At 39.0% G+C, this 21841-nt stretch overlaps 1 protein-coding gene and 1 pseudogene across 5 annotated transcripts in view; one reads left to right on the forward strand and one right to left on the reverse strand.

The window, feature by feature from the left end:
• MEIS2 (Meis homeobox 2) overlaps positions 1-1250 on the forward strand; it is a 225465-nt gene extending 224215 nt beyond the window's left edge. For 3 of the 5 annotated variants that reach the window (XM_027870051.1, XM_027870050.1, XM_027870052.1), the window contains exon 12: positions 1-111. This exon is cut by the window's left edge and continues 176 nt beyond it. In XM_027870051.1, coding sequence (XP_027725852.1) covers positions 1-111 — 111 coding nt within the window. The other 2 variants (XM_027870049.1, XM_027870057.1) reach the window with 1 other exon arrangement.
• A 17618-nt stretch (positions 1251-18868) lies between these two features.
• Positions 18869-19440, reverse strand: LOC114048744 (annotated as a pseudogene).
• Between the last annotated feature and the right edge of the window lie 2401 nt (positions 19441-21841).

The raw sequence follows: 21841 nt of genomic DNA on the forward strand, positions 1-21841 counted from the left end.
GGAGGACCCCCTACCCACCCTGGAATGACCATGTCAGCACAGAGCCCCACAATGTTAAATTCTGTAGATCCCAATGTTGGTGGACAGGTTATGGACATTCATGCCCAATAGTATAAGGGAACTCAAGGGAAAACAAACAAACACAGAAACTATTTTAAGACTTTTGAACTTTGACCAGATGTTGACACTTAATATGAAATTCCAGACAGCTGTGATTATTTTTTACTTTTGTCATTTTTCATCAAGCAACAGAGGACCAATGCAACAAGAACACAAAAATGTGAAATCATGGGCTCACTGAAACAATTCTGTCCATGTAAAGATCCTCTGGAAAAAGACTCCGAGAGTTATAACTACTGTAGTATAAACCATAGGAACTAAGTTAAACTTGTATATTTCTGTTGATCACTCCGTTATGTTGCCTCAAATAGTTTTAGAAGAAAAAAAAATATATCCTTGTTTTCCACACTATGTGTGTTGTTCCCAAAAGAATGACTGTCTTGGTTCATCTGTGAATTCACTATCCAGGAAATCTTATGGCATATATTAAACCTTTTGGGCCATTCAGGAAAGAGCTACCCTGGAGATGAACGATGAAAGTTTTGCTGGACTTCAACTACTCAGTATCCAGCTTCAAGAATGTGTTTCCATGCCCAGCTTTTGTTCCTTCATAAATGTGTCCTTTAGTTTCAAAACAGATCTTTATAGTTTGTGCTTCATAAGCCAATCCTTATTATTTTTTTTTTGGACTCTTCTTCAAAGAGCTTGCCGGTGAAGATTTAAAGACAAAGCAGGAGCTTCTTCCAGTAGTTCTGAGCCTTGGCTTTGGACAAAACAAACTGAAGTCAGGCAGCTTTCCTCAACAACAAAAAAAGTTATTAATGGTCTTTGTACCAAACCTAGAACTTTATCATAAACTCAAAGCTTGGGGAAAAAAAAAGAGAGCAAGAGAATACTGTAACAAACTTCGTACAGAGTTCGGTCTATTAATTGTTTCATGTTAGATATTCTATGTGTTTACCTCAATTGAAAAAAAAAAAGAATGTTTTTGCTAGTATCAGATCTGCTGTGGAATTGGTATTGTATGTCCATGAATTCTTTTTCTCAGCACGTGTTCCTCACTAGAAGAAAATGCTGTTACCTTTAAGCTTTGTCAAATTTACATTAAAATACTTGTATGAGGACTGTGACGTTATGTTTAAAAAAAGGTGTTAAGTCACAAAATGCGGTAATAAATATTTCATTTTTGATTTTTTGTTAGGCTTTTGTGTTTTTAATCATTTTGAGGAAAGTTTACGCAATATGAAATGTCCAAGGCACTGAAAGGTTTGTGTGTGTTTTGTTTTGTTTGGTTTTTACCAGAAGTTGAGTATATTTAAAATTTAACCTACCAGCAGTTTTAAGGTAACCACCGGCCACCTTTTGAATATATGTTTCACCTGTGAGCTCTACCAGAAGAAAACTCCTAAAGGTACAAAATTGTGTGTGTTATGGGCTAGGTTGAGAGCTCTCCTTCCACATGACCCTCTCCATTTAGGAGTTATAACATTCCAGAGAAGACTTCTAGATGAAACTTCCCATGTTTATTCTCTGCAAAAATAGAGGAGGTTTTGTTGTGTCATTGTTGCTTAGAGATAAAAGTACATTCATTCAGCAAAATTTGTCAGAGCATTTTTGTATTAAAAGATAATTCAGCTGTCTGCTTTTTTCTTCAACCTCACTTTCTTAAATGCTGCTGAATATATAGATTTAAACTCTACTTACAATGAATAAATCATCCTAGAGTTTTGAAATGTTAAGGCAAATCCAAGTAATCACAGCTGTTTAACATATTCTTAAAATGTTTCTCTTTCTCCACCCTGTCCACTGACACATACCTATATCTGTGCATGCATACTTAGGTGATGCCTTGTTGAATCACCTTGAGGTATTTTGTTTTGTTTTTTCATTAAAAATGTACCTCCCAAACTCCCCTTTTACCATCTACCCAAAAAGAAGCCATTCAACATTGAATGGAAAGCTGTGCCATTAACTTATCCATATTGAAAATACAATCTGTACTAAATGGAATAACGAATGGATTTGGAGTCAGACGATCTGGCCAACATTTCAAATGCTAACTTTGTCCCTACATTCATGACCTTGAGCAAATCTTTTAGCTTCTGTGGGCCTCAGTTTCTTCATTAGTAAAACGAAGGTAAGGATACTTATTAGCTCTAAATCTATGATCCTATAAAATAACCTCTCACAAGAAAAATGTTAAAAAGAAATTACACAGATTTTACTATGAAGTTATTTACCTCAGCATTTTCCCAAATATTAAGTCTATCTTTAGATATGATTAAAAAGTGTATACACTGATACATGCTTTCAAAGTGATAAAAAAACCCATTTATTATCTATGCAAAGCTGGATTTGAAAGTCAAGCAAAATATCATTGGGATTCTTTCATTCTAGGGCAGTGGGGTGTGTGTGTTAAATGAGGGATAGGGACGAGGACTGGATCTGTGATTTCATTAAAAAGGGATTTCTTAATGAAAAAACTCTCTCTACCAGGGCAGATTGATACTTTCTCTACAACTTCTATAGCCACAGAGAGTTGACTAGCGAATTGAGAGGCTAAGTGATTTGTCCAGGGTCACAAAGCCAGTTTGTGTCAGTGGGGACTTAAGCCCAGGTCTTACTGGCTTCTACTTCCCAGTGATCCCCTCCCCATTTTCTCTGTGTGTGTGCCCCCCCACACACACTATATGTGTATAGATGCATATATACTTATATATATAAAAGAAGAAAAAGTAACTTAGTTTTATATTCATTCATGACAGTTTTTATAAACATTTTGTTAAAACTAATCAGTGAACTATTAGGTTATCTTTTATATATGAAGATAGAGTCTTGGAATTAAAAAGAAGGGGTTGGGTGGTCTACCCTATATTTCCACTATTTACTTAAAAGAAAAGTAAGTTTAAAGAAGTATTTATACATTTTAACTTGAAGGTACTACCCCATTAATTAAATTTTGACTAGTTTCCCATTTATAAATTAGAAACCACACCTGCTAATATTTACTTGTTAATGTTCTTCAATTCCATGCAGTAAATGCTGGAGGATTTATTTCACAATTGAATGATGTTTAGGAAACATTTTTATGGGATTGTTATTAAAACATTCAATTTAAATTTAGAAGCCTGAGCTCTCTACCCTGCCTTTTAGCAAAGGAAATTATCTCTGGACCTAAATTCTCAAAAAACAAAAAAAAAACAAAAAAACAAACACAAAACTCCCAGATCTTGTCATCCTAACTTTAACACACATGAATATTCAAAGATAAGTAATAATTAGAATAAAACTTATTGGTATTTCTCAGCTAACAAAATAATATATACATATATATGTAAAATTTCAAGATTCCTACCCATTTGTCACGGACATCTAGAAAAAAAATTCGGCCATGCCAAAGTGGGGAGTTTGCATGATTATCTAGGGTTACTTTTGTCATGCTTTTTTGTACCACCTTATGAGGCACTTGCTCCTATCTGAGGTTTACTATTTAGTATGGAGTGTTCTGATTTGGGTATATTTAAGAAATACTCAGCTGTCAAAAGCAAAGAAACTGGGAATGGTGTTTTGACAGTGATATAGTGTTAAAGGAAATACTGTAATCTGAATAAAATTGCTTATGTTCTCAAAAACAAGAGTAATATAAAAACACTTTGTTTATGTGGGGAAAAAAACAGAAGGAAAAAATTCCTAAGGCTTCCATTTCTTTAAGAAATTCTGAGAGTTGCAAATTGGGCAAGAAAACCCATTTTACAGAAAAAAAGAAAATTTCTGGCTGTCTTTATGCATGTCTTCTTTCCTCCCCCCCCCCCTTTTTTTTTCTTTTCCGCATGTCGGTCTATCATGTCTCTTCTTCCCCTCCCCCCATGTCTCTCTTTTTCTCATCATAGAAGTTGTGCTTGTAGAGAGATTCATGAGGTAGGCTTCCCTGTCATGTTAACCCAGAGCAGATTTGGGAGGGGAAATGTGGCAAATATCTCTAGCAGCTGTCAGACTCCTGGACCTTTTTTCAAAGGGGATGGAGTAGTGTCCTCCACAAGTTACCTATTAGGCTTACAGCCCAAGAATTTGATAAAGAGTATGAGTTACCCTGCTTAAGATTCCTGGGTATGAGATGAGCCTATGTGTGTGTGTGTGTGTGTGTGTGTTTGGATTCCTGGAGTGACCAGGGCTTTCTAACAGCTATTCTCTCCCAATCCTGATAAAGATGTATCTCTCTAAATAAAGAGGAGGGGGCGGGGACCATGGAAGAGGAGAGCAGGATGATTAATATTTTCTATTGACCATTTATTTGGGGTGGCTATTTCAGAATAGCGAGATGTACACTCCAGCTCCACCCCACCCCCATCCCCTGTCTTTCCTACACTCCCACACAGAAAAGGGTATGGAGGAGTGGAAGGAAGAGAGGGTGAAATCTTGCTTTAAACGCGAACACAGGGGCAATCTTAATAAAAACAATCACAATAGTAAACAAACATCGCATTTTGTTCCATCTTGTTCCATTCAGTTTAAGCTAGTCTGGAGGATGAGTTGCAGCTGAGGTGAAATATGGATCCGATTGCGAAGGCCGGTAAGACTATGATGAGAGTAGAGACTGTTGGGGAAGTGTTTGAAGGGAGGTTTTAATATTAATAGTTTCGATGTAGAGACAGAAGGGAGATTGCGTCTACGGCTCCTCGGGGCAGACTCTCAGTGACAGCAATGATGGATGATCCGGCGCAGCAGAACAGCTCCTCCCCTTCAGCCCCAAACAGTGTCAAAGCTACTTTAGTTGAAGCTTTAGAAATAAAATAAATAAACAGCATCCACACCCCCTTTGCCTACTCGCCTCAAATCCACCTTCATCCCACCCCCAGCTTCTACTTTCTTACATCGATTTATGGGTCATTATAAATCAATTACTAGTCTCAATACTTTTTTTTTTAATTTACTTAAAGTAACCCAAAGATGAAAAGGAGGCTTGGTGGGGATCATCTTCTCCCCCGCCCCCCCACTCCCCTCCAGTGACAGAGGAATAGTCTTGAAATCCATTATATCATAATTAGAGTTACTGAGAACTAGTCGCTAAAGCAAAATGAGGTGCTCAACTAGTTTATATCGGGAGGAACCCGGGGTTGAACAGCCCAGCTCCAGTTTGCTGGGGGTTTTTGTTTGTTTATACGTTTCGTTTTATTTTTGTTTTTAATGTTTTTGTTTGTTTTTAGTCTCTTTAAACTAAGGGGTTTTCATTTTCTCGCAGCTTTCTCAGTGAATCCAGCGCGAGAAATAAATTCCTACAGTTTACCTAACCTAATTATTTAACTCCGTGGGAAAAACCTATTTGAATATGTGTCTCAGCAAACATCAGATGTTGTTGGTATTGAGGTCGCAAATGTAAAAAGGTGTGGAGGAATGTATCAGTCTGGAGGGCGAATATTCACTTTGTTGTTAGAAACTAAAGAGGGCTTGGTGATGGCTGTGGGGTTTCTTTTCTTTCTTCCTTCTTTTGGATGTTTTTGTTGTTAGTATTGGTCTGAATCCTTCCTAGCCTCCTTCTCCCCCCCCTCCCCAACCGTCTTTTCTTTTCCCTCTCTTGCCCCTTTGCAGCAGTTTTAGAGGCTCTCAAGGTGTTTCTATGACTACATTGTGTATGTGGGAGGGTCAGATGTGGGGGTTGCCCAAGAGAGGGCCGTTCTTGGGTGATCATTTATCAATGTCACCCACATAATGATTCTCTCTGCAGCCTCCTATTGATGAGGATAATTACATTAGCTCGGAGTGACTGATCAATGAAAAAACCACCAAACAAAAACTTCTTTACTCCTCCATAATACCAAAAACCGATACAGAAATAACACAGAAAGCCTGATTTCTCCCTTACTCCCCCATCCACCAATGAATCTCGCTCCCCTCCGCCCCCCCAACCCCCCCCCCCACACACAACACACACAGAGTAAGAAAATAGAACCAGGTCAGTTACATTAAAAGGAGTTTGCAATTTTGCTCCAGACCATGTTTCTCTAAATGTGTTGGTTTCATTCTTACCCTGGTAAAGTCTATCAACGGATTTGCAGTTGAGTTGCTTTTATACAGGTCTGTGATTTTCCATTCTTTTCATTCTCTTCATATTTTCTTTCCTCCCACTTTTTTCTTTTTTTGAGGGGGGAGGAGAAGAAGGGTCTTTTTCCCGTTTCAGAAAAGTAAGGCAGCTGCTTAGATGTTTCACAAACTGAGAAAGAAAATTACCTTAGGTCTTCTTTTAAAACCATTTCTCTGTCAGGTTTTCTTTAGTTTTTATCACTTAATAAAGTAGCTCAATTAAAAATGGAATCTTGCGTCCATATAAAGGGCATATTCATAAATATGGCTGCAGTTATACCCATAATCTTTCCCCTAAAAGTTTGCAGTTAAATTACGATTTCGCTTTTTCTAGAGTTAAAAAATCAATATTTTTCTCAATTAAAGGGAATTTTAATGCTTTATTTTGTGAGTTGTTAAAGGCGCTGTAAATTTTATTATAATCCTCCGCGTTGGAGTAGATCCTGGAGGAGACTGATTCTAGTCGTTCCCGACCCCCTCCCCTCTTCTTTCCCTCTCCCCCAGCCATTCCCAGAAAAGTAGATGGTTTCAAACCAAACCAAGGCAACAAAGGTGGGGAGGGGGGCGGGTGGTGAGCCTCGCCAAGATATCTTTCCATTGCCAAAGGCCATTGTCTTGTATGTTTTCACCTCTCCTGGTCCCGCCTCCTGAAAGTGACAAAGTGTCCATTTCAGTCCACTTTTTCTCAGAGGGACAGCGCACTGGGCTCCATCTGCTTTGACCACGACCAGAAAATGGTTTCATTGAGGAGCACCCTAGAGTTTTCCAAGCACCCTCACCGTGTATTTTGCTTCCCCTCCCCAACCCCACATGCATTCGAAGCTGTGTGGCCGACTTAATTCTACTACTTTGTGCCCGCGTTGAGTTCTTTCTCGGATAGTCTGCAGGAGTTCTCTGTAGTGTTCAGTGTTTACAGATGTGCTTCTGTTTCCACATGTGCTACTGACCATGAGCATCCATCCCACAAATGAATTGTAGTTGCATTAATAGCTCACCTCCGCTGCTCTCACCTATCTAACCCAAAGCAAAAACCAGGAAAACACACGTACAATGTTGTTCTTGCACTAAATGATTGGACATCATTGGCAATAATATGCATTACCTACGTAACTGTACAAAGCTATTCAGATGCAAGATTAGGGACTTGGTAGTAAACAGAGTCTAGTGAAAAATCTCTGTAAGAACAAGGTAGGTAGAATTGGGAGCTGAAGTTACCTTAGATCACATGTGGAAGTTACATACATTGAGGGGAATAGGGAAGGAATAAAATAGAGACAGTGGGGAAAGTTTTGGGACCTCTTTTAACATATAAAGAATTCACTCAGTTAAGGTGCGCCATCCAATTTCCTAAGCTTAAGGTCCAAAGGGAATCTTCGGGGCTGCAAGAAAGGTCCTCGGTATCCTGGAGGACGTGCTCGCAGTGTTCTTTCCAACTTGGTAGAGACCAACTTTCAGCTTGCTTGGGATGAAAGGAGTTCGGAGGAAGGATGTATGTATGAAGTACTGGGGGAGGGGGAGAGGGGGGGCAAAGGCCTGACTAGGGGTTCAGGGGAGGAGACATTTGAATGCTGTTATTTCTAAACTAGTCCGTGGAAGAGAAAAGAGCTAAGAGAAAAAGGCGCATTGGCTCACAATGCATTTTAAAGTAATTGCCTCTCCACCCGCCTTTCACCCTCTCCCTCTAATCCCACAATACACTGGATTGTATATATAGGTGGGAAACTAATAGTTCATCTTTCCTTTTTGGACTCACCTTTATCAATCCCCCTCCCCTTGATGCCTAGGCGTATAAGCCTCAACTGTAGGCTTTTTTTTTTCTTAAAAAAAAAAAAGCTGAGCTGGGGCTTTGTTAATGTATTTGTATTTTTTTTTTCCTTTCAAACCAACTTTCTTGGTTGGGGGGAGGGGGTGCGAGGAGGAGGAGGAGGAGGAGGAGGAGGAGGAGGAGGGGAGGAGAACACAAAGACGATCTAGTTCTCACCAAGCAGGTTTCAAAATAGGAACTTAATGGAAAGGGAAAGGGGTGGGGGGGGGAGAATGTTGTGTTCATTACATCAGGTTTATTTGTCTGGAAAAGAGGTGATTTTGAGATTCCCCACCGAGGATTCTGGTTTCCTCCCATAGAAACATTTTCAAATTAAAATCTTTGAATAGACAAATCCTCGTCATTAATATAACATGGAGGACTGGCAGAAAAACTGAACTAAAACTCTGTGCTGGGGAGGTAGGGGACAAGAAGGAAACGGGGAAAGAGGGAGTCCTTTCTGATTAATAACTAGCAGGGTAATGTTGAGGGCTTTTTCTGCCCGGTTGCCTTTTTGAATTAGAGCCGATTTCTTCACACTTCAATAGTGCCTGTCTCCTTTAAAATGACTGACAGATTTGTTTCTCTTTTTTCTCTCCCCGAGACTTAATGATGTAAATTTTCTAATTAGTTAAATCACGTTGCTTAAAGGCCTAATATTTACCGTGCAAGAAGTGATCATCCTGATTGGATCTCTTGAAATATCCAGAGAAATAACGTTTGGCTTTTAGGATTGGAGCGGGGGTGGGGAAGAGAGTGTGTGGAGGGGTTTGTTATGGGAGGCAGCATAGGTTATGGGGTGTGTTGGGGGCTGTGGCGGAGGAGGGGGGCGCTCAACTTAAAAAAAGAAGTTAAAGTTAAGCCTAGAGCTGCTCCCACCCCAAGTCTGCTTTTATTTTTCAATCAGCTAAGATTTAATTGGCAGCCCCCAGGCCCGAGGATCTGATATTTTCTCATTAGTTTCCCATCACTAATCTTGAGCGTTAGATTGGCTTAAAGGTTGTCAACATTTGACCAATTTTATTTAAGGAAAAGAAATCACGCATTATGGCTTGAGGACGTTAGATCTGGAAATAAATCCTGCTTGGATCAGCGGAACTAACAGGCGAAAAAAATGTTGACTATTCATCGTCGTATTTAATAAGTTGCATTAATGTACATTACAGGGCAAGGGAGACGGATTATACATATATACTGCATATATGTAGATTGAAAGAGGTTTGTATGAGAAGAATAGGCTATAAATGCCCGGTAACTAGGTAAGGACAGTAAAGTAAAACATTTTAGACTAAGTGTAAGTAACCCAAGTGGGATAGCTGCTGAAGGTTTAGGAACTGCATTAAAATATATATATTTTTTAAAGCATCTGCGTGCATTGAAAGCCTGTATGTGTTATCTCAGCCGGCTTGTCTCCCTCGTCGAGAGACAACATCAGAGCGCCCCCTGCTGTTCCTCGAAGCAGAAGCCGAAAGTCAAATGGTCACAGACTTAATTTTTTTTCTTGCCTTTCCAATGCTTCTACCCCCTTGACTGCCCCCCCCCAATCCCTCGACAGAGCCCCACAGCAGGAGAATATCCCTGTCAAGGCTGGACATTTAAATGAATAAATGATGAGAGAGAAAGGAGAGAGACGGAGAGAGAAAGGAGAGAGACGGAGAGAGAGAGAGAGAGAGAGAGAGACCCATCTTTTCTTGGTCTCTAGGGACTAAACTATCAACTATTTAGAAAATGGACTCTTTCTCTAAATCTCTTTGCTCTCTGTTTATTCCTATTGTTGTCTGCGGTTTTTTTTTCCTTTGAGCTACAAAGCTGTACATTCAGAAATTCAGATTTCAAGACAGTTAAAAAATATTATTACTATATTTATTTCAGGTATGTCACAGGAGAGCATACAATCTATATAAAATAATATTTTACATCATTGCAAAATAAAACTCCTTAAGAACATGTTCCGTTTTATCACTGAGAGTGCCTGGAGAGAGAGATGCAAACTATCCCTTTCTAGTTAATGTCTTCTCTGCACCGCAAGAAAATATCTTTCATTTACAGGAATATTTCCATTGTCAGGGAGAGAATTCCTTCCAAACTTAGTTCATTTTTCCCCTTTATCTTTATTTTTCGTGTGAATACATGTGTTTTTCCTAGGATAATATTAATGCTGATCAGCTCAATACAGGAACCGAAAATTTTATTGCAGCACAACAAAATTAGCCGAAAATGTCTCCAGCACTTTTCCTCATCATTGTCGCTAAAGTTCACTGCAGGGAGGCGCAGGTCATTTTAAAATTCAGTATGATTATTTCCTCCCTATTCCTTCCAGTGGATTGAAGTGATTCCTCAGCTTTCCAATTTTTATTCACACCACTTTATGACAATTAAATAGCACAAATGTCTTCAGAAAATACCTGAAAAACTGCAGTGACCAGATTGAATGATTGCAAAGCAGCCCAAGTACTATCACCTGCTTAATCGCCACATTTACCAGAAAAGGATCTGAAGACATAGTTTTAACCTGATTTAAAAACAAAAATCTTTAGATAGCAGCTAGACGTTCAAATGAACTTTGTAAATCTGTAATACTGAGCAGCATTTTATTCACTAAGCATCCCAAAATTTGGTGAAAAATCTTACAGTGAAACTGGGGGTAAGAGAAGACAAAAAAGGGTGCGCACAGGGTGATGGAGAAGTGTATTTCTTTACTTTCATTCCTTCCAATATAGCAAGACAGTACTTGTTTAAAATCTCTCCTCCTCCTCTTCTCCTTTCTCTTTCTTTTCCTTCTTCTTATCATCTACCTACTCTTCCCATAGAAGAGAACTGCCAGACACAGAAAAGGGATTGAGACCCGATGAAAGCATGTAGCGCAGCTTGCTAAGCAGTGGCATATAACAAAAGGCAAATTCGTATTACATTAAAAAATAAAACCATAAAAGCTTCTAGTGCCATCGTGTTAACTTAAGGAAAGTTCAATATTTGTTGTTTCAAGGGTGATTTTTTTCCCCATGATTTCAAGAAGCACAGCTTCAGCACCTACAGATTATACACCTACAGAAATATAAACACTGAACTGGGAGGAAGCTTTCTAGCCTTCCAATCTAACTTCTTAATTTGAGAATGAGGTGAAGAATAGTGTACTCCAAAATACACCAGTCTTCTAGGAGTGGTGGTGGCAACAGAGATGGGGCAAGAGTACTGATTTCAATTGCAAATAAATGATCAAAGCACAAATAATATTTCCGACGGGGAACCCTTGAAGTGAATGTCCCTTAGACTGGGAAAATGTTCGGTCCTCACTATATTTGACACAATTCCGTTTGGTTTTTTATTTATTTTTTAAATAAACACTTAACAGCCTGGTCAACATTTTAAGTAAATTATCTTGGCGACGTCCTTTGGAAGCGTTTACTAAAACACTTCCTATCATTAATCTTAAACCACTTGAAGATTATGGTGGGAAGAATGGGACCACTAACCATTGTCATCTCAAATGGCTTTTAAGACCGTCTGCTCTTTATTGTGGCAACAAAATCAGCTCACAATTGGGATTTTCCCTCCTTTGTTTTTTTTTATCTATTTTGTTTGATTCTGCTCTATGTGTAAAAGGAAGGACAAGAGCAAAAAAAAATAAAAATAAAAAATAAAATTACGAACCAGAGGCGCCCCAGTATAGCGGATGGAAAACAGGCTGCTTAGCTCCTGACTCTTCCGCTGATATCTTTCTACTTTGCATCAAAAGAAATGAAGATCAGAAAATTACAACCCAAAAAACCCCCAGCATACTCAATGCAAGGTAATCTCTTAATTTTCCCCTTTTCTCTGAAAAGCATTTTCTATGATTTTCATTAACCAATTTATAGAGGTTAAGGGGATTTTAAAAAAAAATCTCCAAGGACACATGTTTCAATGCCTGAAAACATACATTCGTTCACTTTACCGCAATCATTTATTGATGTTTTGTTATGCTCCCCACTTCTATCCTTTTTTTACACTTTCAAATATAAATTGTCTGGAGGAGAAACGGATATTTGACAATGGACCCACTCTGAGGTCCCTTTCAAAGGGCTCTAAGATGCTCTAACATTCTCAGCCTCAAGGTAACCCACCGCACTGAGTATTTCACTGCGGGGGGGGGGCGCAGAAAGGAAGAAGGTGGGGTGAGGGCGGGGTTTCTTTTGTTGCAAATAAAAACAAAATGCTTTTACCAGGCTTAGGAGGGAAAAGAGGGAGGGGTAGGAGGGAGGAGGATCATCTCCATTTCCCCCGGCATCCCGTCAAAAAATGTAAACAGTGCATCTTTGCACCTAAAAGACTTCTTTACGCCATTGAAAAACTATACAGAGGCTTTCTTCTCTCTTTCTTCCCCCTTCTTCTCTCTCATTCTTTTTTTCTTCTATTCTTTTTCTTTCTAAGAGCTAAGTGGACGTTTTGGAGAAACTTGCGGAAATAAACATTCTGTATTAAGAGGAACAAAGCTAATAAAGATTTTCATATAAAATATTTTAAAAGAGATTCTAGAAGTTACCTTCCAATGCTAACCGTGAAAATTGTAGACAACGAGGAAAATGAATGTCAAAGATTGACTTTAGACAGTTTGAATGTTCAGACATTTCGAATGGGTTAGTTTTGTAATTTTAAAATGAATTGGAGGTAACCTTTCCCACACCACCCAGCTCACACACACAACTGAATAGTCACCTTCGTCCCTTAGGGCAACTTGCTTTATCTTGAGCGTGAAATGAAGTTGAGTTTAGTTTAATCTTCTGCCTAGGTATCGTCCCCAAAGACAGCTGTTTAAACTCGAATCCCCAGCACTACCAGTGTGTGCAGGGGCTTCGGCCTGAAACCAGTCTTACATAGGTGTACACTTGTTCCTTCAAGAAATTCAGGGAAGTAACTGAAGTTAAGAGTAATAATACACTATTTTTCTGGGCAATATCAAGGATATAGCCAAACTATCGGGGATAGTCCTCATGACACTCCCCCTTACTAGTAGACAGAACTCACAGGTCTCACTTAGTTTCAAACAGTATCTAATGTAAAACGACATACAGATAGCAGTCTCGATCAAGGTGTGTTTGCCTGTGTAGATATTTTTAGCACGTAATTTTGGAGCTCGTATCCAGATACCTGCCCGAACTTTGGAAACTGACAAGTACTCCATAGCTGCACCTTCTTCCCTCTTTCACACTCTCCACCACTATTTCCTACTCTCCTTTCTTTTACAGTGTACTCAATGCCAAAAGCCAGGGGCAGCACCGGATGGATATGAGCTACGGTAGTTTTGACACGTGGGCACTTAGTAAAGCTCTACGAAAAACTGAGAAAAGAGGTGTGAGTGGGTGGGGGGGGGGGTTGGAAGGAAGACTTGGGAGAGTTTTATAAACTCTTAGTTATTCAATTGCCATTATAGTTTTGGGGGGGGCGGAGGATGCAGAGGAGCTGAATGTGACTATATTCTCACGAGCCTAGACGTAGGTTTTGAAGTTTGTTGAGATAAGACTACATATTCACTTTTCAATTTCAAAAGCATCATTTTAATTTTCTTATTTAAGATATTCTGTAGATCCTAGCTACTCAGGATTGTGCTTTTATGTTTGTGTGTTTAATAAACTTCTGTCAAATCGGAAAAGATGGATAACTGCCTGTTATAAGTAATCTACTCTAATGCAATTATTTCCCCAGGTTCGAATGCAATTATAAGGACAGAACTGACCGTTGGAATGAATTTGAGCTCCAGGGACGGGAGAAGACTGGCAGAGACAAGCTGAAATATGAGCCAAATCTATTCTGCGAGATGCACAGGGGGGCGGGGGAGGGGGAGGTGGAAGGTTGCTAGTGGTGGTGCAGACTGTAAAAAGACCTCTGCACTCAAGAAAACTTTCTTTTTTTTCTCTCATCCTCTATCCCCACACTTTTCTTTGCATCTTCCTGTTCTTGTGTATATGTATTTCTGCCACTTTCAATTGAGGAGGGGCGATTTAGTCCAGAGGATTGCTCCAGAATACATTTTATTGAAGTTCAAAATCTATGTCTATATCTGGCCAACCACAATGAGGATCTTTCGATCGCTTTAGGGAACTCTTCTAGGAAGCTCAGGCCAAAAGAAATCCTACTCTACTCTCAACAAGACATGTTATTTGTTTTCTCCAAAATTACCCGGCTAATTTTCAGCTCTCACTTAACTTTGCCCAAAAGCACAAGGTTAGGCAAATATGACTATTAAAGAAAAAATAACAAATCATTTTAATCATTTTTTTAAAGACAAGACCAGTGTCCACTGCTGAAATTCCTGCATTTTCAACTAGATGAAAGCCTATTAGTCCATAGACTTGCTGATAAGAGATAAGAAGGTCAACTCTTTTAGTCCACCTTGGAATGTTGGGTAAATGACAAAATTTCTGGGGCCCCGAGGAGGAAACCCAAACGAGCGCTACAGGAGACCACTGATGTTCCCATATCCCTAACCTGATTTCCCAGCATCTCCGAGAGGGAAAGCTAGTGCTGTGAAGTAGACAAATAAAGAGGCTATTGGAGGTGGGGGTGGGAGGGAGGGGCTGAAGTTTTAAAAGGAATCCTCGGATTTAGGTATCAGTCTATAAAATATGTTTGTGACTCCAGAGTGCCAAGGCAAGATCTGGCAGTCCAGGGAGCATTGCTTCACTTTTGATGTGGCTGATAACCATCTTCATAAGATCGATCTCTCTCTCTCTCTCTCTCTCTCTCTGTGTGTGTGTGTGTGTGTGTGTGTGTGTGTGTGTGTGTGCTGGTTCATCTGCATAGAGTTGGACAAGCGGTTTTGGTGCCCCCCCTCCCCGCCACCAATTTCTAGTAGAAAATATCTGCACTGATATAGCCATCCACAGGAGCACCTCTGGAGTTGTGCAATTAATTATACATCTGCACAAGAGCGTCTGTACACAAACAGGCAGCTTTTCACACTGATGCTCTCGGAGCAGGATGCACCCTCGTGTGTCTCCCTCCCTTCCACAAAAAGGAACCGAACAAACCCCAAACGCAAAACACACTCCGAGTGGGAAAAGTACAACTACATGCTTCTGTTTTGACATCCCGAGCTCTGCTCACATCACAAAGTATCAGGTGCTTTGTAGATACATTCCCTACCCGTGATTTGTGTATGTGTGTGTGTGCGTGTGTGTGCGTGCATGCGTGCGCGCGTGTGTGTGTTTCTGCGCGTAGCATGTTCCCACACCACTCTCCCCATCTCTCTCCTCTGCTCTTGACCGCTCATCCCGGGGTGTACTCCGAAGCCCGCCGGCCCCTCATCCCAGCTAGGCACACAGTCAGTCGGTGCAAGGGACCCCGGGAAGTGGCTGAGGGCGCTCAGGTGTCTGGGATCAGGGGAGCAGCGGCTAACAGCAGCTAGAAAGGCGTTTCCCATCTAGTGGGAATCTGTGAACACGATGGGGCGGAGGCAGGCTAGCCCATGTCCTCTCAGAAAGAGCTGCCTCCAGCGTGCCCTCCTACCCCAATTGCACCCCCACTCCCACTTGCCCAAGCTGGATAGGCCAGTGACCGCTCGCCCTGCTGTCCAGGTCTCCAGACTGCTTCTCCTGGAATCTACAGGGAATCAATCACTGGTGTCTCTGGCCCCGCACTCTGCTTTTGCCCAGGCCCGGAGTTCCCCACAGCTCAGCTCAGTGCGTGTGTCCTCCGGGTGGAGAGAGGTGGAGGGGAAGACGAAAACTTGGAGGGGGTTACTTTTCCTGTCCTCTCGGATTTTCACTTAGGTCCTTAGGCATTTCGACCTTTTCTGCCCTCTCTTATTCAGTCGGCCTCCAGGGGCTGCAAGGCCGTGAGTAGAAGAGCGATCTTTAAGACACAAAAAAAGGACGCTGGAGGACTGAAGACCCTAAGGGAGAGAGGGGGTCAGGTTATACGTCTGAAGAACGTAGAGATTGAGGAGAAGTTAAGGTGATGGAAAGAAAGAAACGCTATTACCCATTCACGGTGCTAAAGGTTTCTCTCCAACTTGGGGAAGCTTTGGAAACCTCTGGGTGTGATCAAGAGTGAAAAGTCCCTTGCCTCGTAGGGCAGAAACCAGAAACCGAGGAGCCACCAAACCAGTGTTCCTGCAAAGGTTTCTTTGCGACCAGAAAGAAGGCATTCTTACAGCTCCCTAAAGTCCCCTCCCCCATTTCCTCCTACTCTCGTCTTTGCTCTCACTTTCTTTGCAACACCTGAAAAAGGTGGCTGAAGCTAATTTTAGGAGAAGTAAGGGACCTTAGCCAAAGGGCTGGACTTACTCCTCCTCCCTTACAATATCTTGATCTTTGAAAAAAGAAGTACTAAGCATTTTCCCAGGGCAATAAACTATACCTTTATAGTCACACAAAAATACAAGTGTAAAGAAAAGAAAAACATTTTTTTTCCGAATTGTGATTAGGTATAGGTAAAGGACTTCACTGTACTTTGTGTTTGGACACATTACCTGTAAGTTTTGAGGCAAAAGAAAACTTTAAAATCTTCTAAGACTGGTTTTCAGAACCCTTTCTTAAGCAGAAGTTCTAATAGTATGATCTCAGTTTATCATAGCAAACACACAAACACACTCACAAATTCTATGCTTTGACGTGTTTTTATAAAAGGAGTTAGAGGCAAGTGCCAGGTGTAAAAGTTAAAACATGTGCTCAAAACAGTTGTTTACCCAGTTCTCTCCATTTTAATACAAGTTAAACAAACTGCTCAAAAAGGGTCGTGTCATATAACTGAGTCAGGGCTGCTCTGTTTATGCTCTGAAACTCATCCTTGGGCCCTATGACTTTTGAATGTTTAAGTGATGTGTAAATAGAATAAGGTCACAGGTGATTGACAAGTTCAAGCTACTTAGCTCAATTATCAAAGTTTTATTTCCAAATCAAGTTCAATTTGATTTTCCTGCCTTACCCTATGTCATGTTAGAAAATTCAATGAAAGCAGACAATTTACACCAAATCCTACATACCATTATTTATTTATAAAATATTTTTGTGCTGTGTGCCCCCTTTAATGGTTATATGGTTACCATATCCTTCTAACTAAATTTAGAAACATAGCCATCACTTTACTTCAAAAGGCAGCAGCATCATAATTATTAACTTTTGGAAGCTTTTGAAGGAAACTTTCCAAACACCATCTCAAAAATTCTCCTTCTCCTCTATCCTATCCTCCTCCCCAACTGAAATCCACTAGCAGAGTTCAAGAAATATTCATTCTAACTCAGAGTTTAGAAAACAAAATGTTGTATTCAGTGCCTAGCTCTCAACAACAAACTAAGAAATCAATTCACAAGTATAAATATGCTAAGACAAAGGTTAAACATAACATCTTATTCCAACATTTTCTTACATATTATTTAGTAGATAACAAAGCTATTTAGATATATTAAAGCATAAAACAAAGCTATTCAGATCAAGTCCCAAACCACCACATCTGGAAATGCTTCCTTTCCTCCTATCTCTCTTTTTTTTATTTTTTGAAAGACAAAAAACTGAAATATCCCACACTACCATTAGATGATACCATCAGCTTTTAATCAGCAATGTGCACTCCTATTTAAATTTACAGGATGAATCTTTATTTCATTCATCTTTTCTTTCAAGGGGGAAAGTGAAACAGGGGAACCAGCCTTATTAATTATAAGATTGATGGGGTGAAGAAAGCCAAAAGAATTTGGCTTGCAAATTATTTTGAGAGATATGAATATGTATGACTATACTAGGAACCATAGTCATGAACTCTGAATATGAGACTTTACTCTGACTGTTTCTCCAATGGACTAAATGAGAGTTCAGCCACCACAAACCTGACACAACAAAAGTAGAAATGTTTGAATCAGAGCCAGGCTGGGCTCCCATCAAATTTGACATGAGAATATCTAACCAATTTTGTTGTATAGGGTTTTGATTTCTGACAGCCTATATTACAAGTTTTAAAAGACTTTTATGATGAAAGATACCCACACTGTCTTTGAGAAAATCCTGCTTTGGGGGTTCTTCAACCTTCATATTTATTTTAAACCATATACACAAAACTACGACAAGCACTTTTCAGTTGTTAAGATTCTTTCTTTTGAAAAATGTTAATGCTGTTTATTTAGCTTGGAAAACATTTTAGCATTCTAAACATACACAAAAATCAACAAAATGTTCCAATTATTAGGTACAGAATGTGTTTTAACTTTCATTGCTGCCCTGTTCCTTTAGTTTTTTTTTAAGTTGCCATTTTATAACAACAGCATTTAACAACCACAAGCAAAAAAACCACTTTTCATGCCAGCTGAAATCCTGCCCCCTTGCCACATCTAACAATGGCAGCAGACTGTTATTTCACTATACACAAAATGACACCTTTAAGCTAGATGGACAATCATCATATAAAGCTACTCTAACAGTGCATGCTTTGGTCCATGGCACCTAGTGAAAAATTCAAATTAATTTTCCCTTTCTAAGGTGTCATAATTCCAAATATCTATCAGAAGAATTTGTCTAGTACACATGAACACACACACACACTACACACACACATTGCAGTGTGTGTGTATATACTTACATGTGGGCATATTTTTATATGAGTGTGTGGAGATATGTACATATCCCCTCCCCTCCAGATATATAGAGAGATATAAGTTTATAACCTGGGATTTCTAACCAATAACAGTAATTATCACACACAAAAGCCTATAACTTTTTTAAATGTTTTGTTAAGCAAGAGCAAAATGCACACAGAGAGGAAAACACTGAAATTCTTTTCATTTTAAAAATATTTGGAAATATGTTCAACTTCAATACAGTTTCAAGGTGCTCATAACACCTACATCAATGACACATAAACTGGGTGAAATGCCTAAAGTACCTGTTTCCAATTTTACAGGTTAAATGCTACAAATGCAGTAGACATATCAATAAAGGTGCTTTAGTGTTTCTAGTTTTATTCATCATCTTCCTCATTTTCTTCTTCTTCCTCCTCTTCTACTTTTTTCCAGGAAACTTTAGCTGTTCCTTTTGCGCTATCAGACTTTCCTTTAGCCTTATAATCAGCAATATCCTTTTCATACCATTCCTTCAGTTTTGCTACCTTTTTGTTGCATGACTGTTTTTCACTATCACTCAGATTATTCCACATTTCAACAATTTTTTTTTTGCAACATCCTCAATGGATATCCCAGGGTTTGTAGATTTTATCTCAGGGTGAAATTCTGAACAAAATAGGAAGAAACCAGACGGGAGCTCTATGGAAACATTAGGATCCCTTTCCCCCCTGCTTTAACTGGTCCATAATCCTTCATCTTCCTGTTTCACTGCAACTTATTAGACTTTGCACTTGGATTTTTCATTCCCAGACATATTCTTCCATCTTTCTGATCACTTCTTTTTGAAAATTCTGCAAAATTGACAGGAACTTCAGGATTTTCTTTTCTTATGTTTCTCACAGTATGTTTGTACAAAGAAAGCATAAGCAGACATTTTGCCTTATGGTTTCTTTGGGTCATCTTTAGCCATTTCTAGTGGGCAACTGTGTTGTTTGCTAGTCTCGAGATTATTTCTATTCAACATCTGCAAAATATAAAGAATACATTTTGCTACATTTAAAGAGAACACTTATAAATAAATAATTACTTACCTTGAAAAACTGAATTAGATATAACTAGTAATATGCAATACATTGAGGGAAAAATAGAAAATATGATATAGCAGAGAAGGATGAGTGGGAAAAGTCCACTCCTTCAGACAAACAGTAATGAAGACTTAGTTTAGAGTTATTTAAGGAAGGTGATGAAGAAATGATAGAATTTGAATGGTAAGGACATTAAGAATTTAAGGTTTGTTTGCTTTTTTTAAAGCATTCAACATCTCTTGATGTCAACTGAATGCAGATTGATCAGTTTCCCCTTTATGGAAAAGGCACTTTTGCATCTGAGATTCTGTAAGGAGAGAGAGAGAGAGAGAGATCGAGACACAGAGAGAGAGAGAGACAGAGAGACAGAGAGAGAGAGAGAGAGAGAGAGAGAGGAAGAAGAAGGAGGAGGAGGAGGAGGAGGAGATGAGAGGGAAGGAGGGAGGGAGGAAGGAAGGAAAAGAAAAGAAAAGATTTTTCATTGGATAAATTGACACTTCCTTTCAGAGTGATCCAGCCTGACATAAAACCTAACATTGCTTAAATATTTTGAAAAGAAGGAGAAGTTGCTTTAAAAAATGAAAACGCTTATAATGATGCAAAAAAAAGCAGAGGCAGATTTTTTTAAAGTTATCTCTGGAATTTTTGTGAATGATTCCCAGGTACTCACATTCTTATCAAACTTTTCTTTTTGCAATTGTGAGTGAATATTCAAGCTAAATTGACATTATATATATAATATAAATATATACATACACACACACACACATATGCACACACATATCTATGTCCTGTCTCAATTTATAATACTCTATTCTCTGTAAAGAGACAATTTGGGGAGGGGGAAAATACATATACACATCAAAAGGAAGAAATGATACCACTGACAACAATTTGCTTAAATCACAGACTCTGAAATTAATGTATCTCCTATCAGTCAGTCAGCAGATACAGTAAAATACACCTAGCATTTGTATATCAATCGTGGCACTAAAAAAAAAATCTATTTTGTTCTGTCTAAATGTCTTTCAACAACACGTTGCAGCGTCATACGATGACACTGTTCAGAGAACATTATGGGTTAGTTCTCTTGTTTTGTTTCTGTGCCCCTCAATGTACTGAACACTCAAAGCAGAATATTTCCCTTTTCAACCTCAAATTAAAGCAATATTTATATTATTACATGGAAGCTTTCCTACTGATGTTTATTCTCTCTGGGGCTCTGACAATGAAATTCTTATTAAATAATAATAAGATATTGACCAGTCTTTTCTGTCAATATGAAGATTTGTTGATCTGTGAAGTTTGTATTGATGAGGCAAGAGTGAGGTCAACAGACAATCTGGAGGGTAAATAAATCTTGATATTGACATAGAAACAAACAGTATTAATAGTTATACTAGCCTTTTGGGGAGGTTATTTGTTACATGCCAACATATCCAATCAGCCTAGAGAGAGATATAAAAAGAGTCAGAAGGAAATACCCCAGAACATCCAAAAATGTTCAACAAGGACATTTAAATTAATATTACTTCTTTACCTTGAGCAATGAAAAAATCGCTCCTCAATACCTCCCCCAGCTGTCTCCTCTCTTCACCCCGAATTGAATCATACATATGCTCCATATTTTTTTACATTAAGGAGAATCTTATTCATGCCTGAGATGATCTTATATTTATGATGGCCTTTTCTGTCAAATTGTTATTTCTGTAAGTTGCTGTCAAAAATGTCACTCAAAGTTTTCCTTTCCGGCGCTCTTTATCCTCTGTCACAGTAACTTAGAGGGTCCAATCGAAGTGGAATCTATTTAGCCTACAATATACAACTGAAAAAACTCTCTCTCTCTCTCTCTCTCTCTCTCTCTCTCTCTCTCTCTCTCTCTCTCTCTCTCTGTCTCTGTCTCTCTCACACACACACACATACACACACACATTCACACATACATGCTGACATCTATGTCTTTCTCTGACTCTTCCCCTCCAACTTCATCTTCTTCAGTTCTAAGGGGTGTTCGTTGTATTTCTGTGTTGTATATCCCTCTAACTTCCCCAAGGTTTAATTATTTAACTTTCATAATTAAAACATACTTCAAATTTATTGTGACTGTAAGTTCCATTTCCATTTCATATTTAGGTTGATAACTAAGCCTCAAATAACAACACTTTCAGAAAATCTTTAAGAACAAAGGAACAATGCTTAATTTTTGAAATAACAAATTGAGAATATGAATAAAGCAAAAATCCTATCAGATTTAAATATTATTTTCCTTTCAGGTTACTCTCACCT

The sequence above is a fragment of the Vombatus ursinus genome, unplaced genomic scaffold (assembly GCF_900497805.2).
Source record: "Vombatus ursinus unplaced genomic scaffold, bare-nosed wombat genome assembly UNPS02014794.1, whole genome shotgun sequence".
In the NCBI taxonomy this organism is placed as follows: Eukaryota; Metazoa; Chordata; class Mammalia; order Diprotodontia; family Vombatidae; genus Vombatus; species Vombatus ursinus.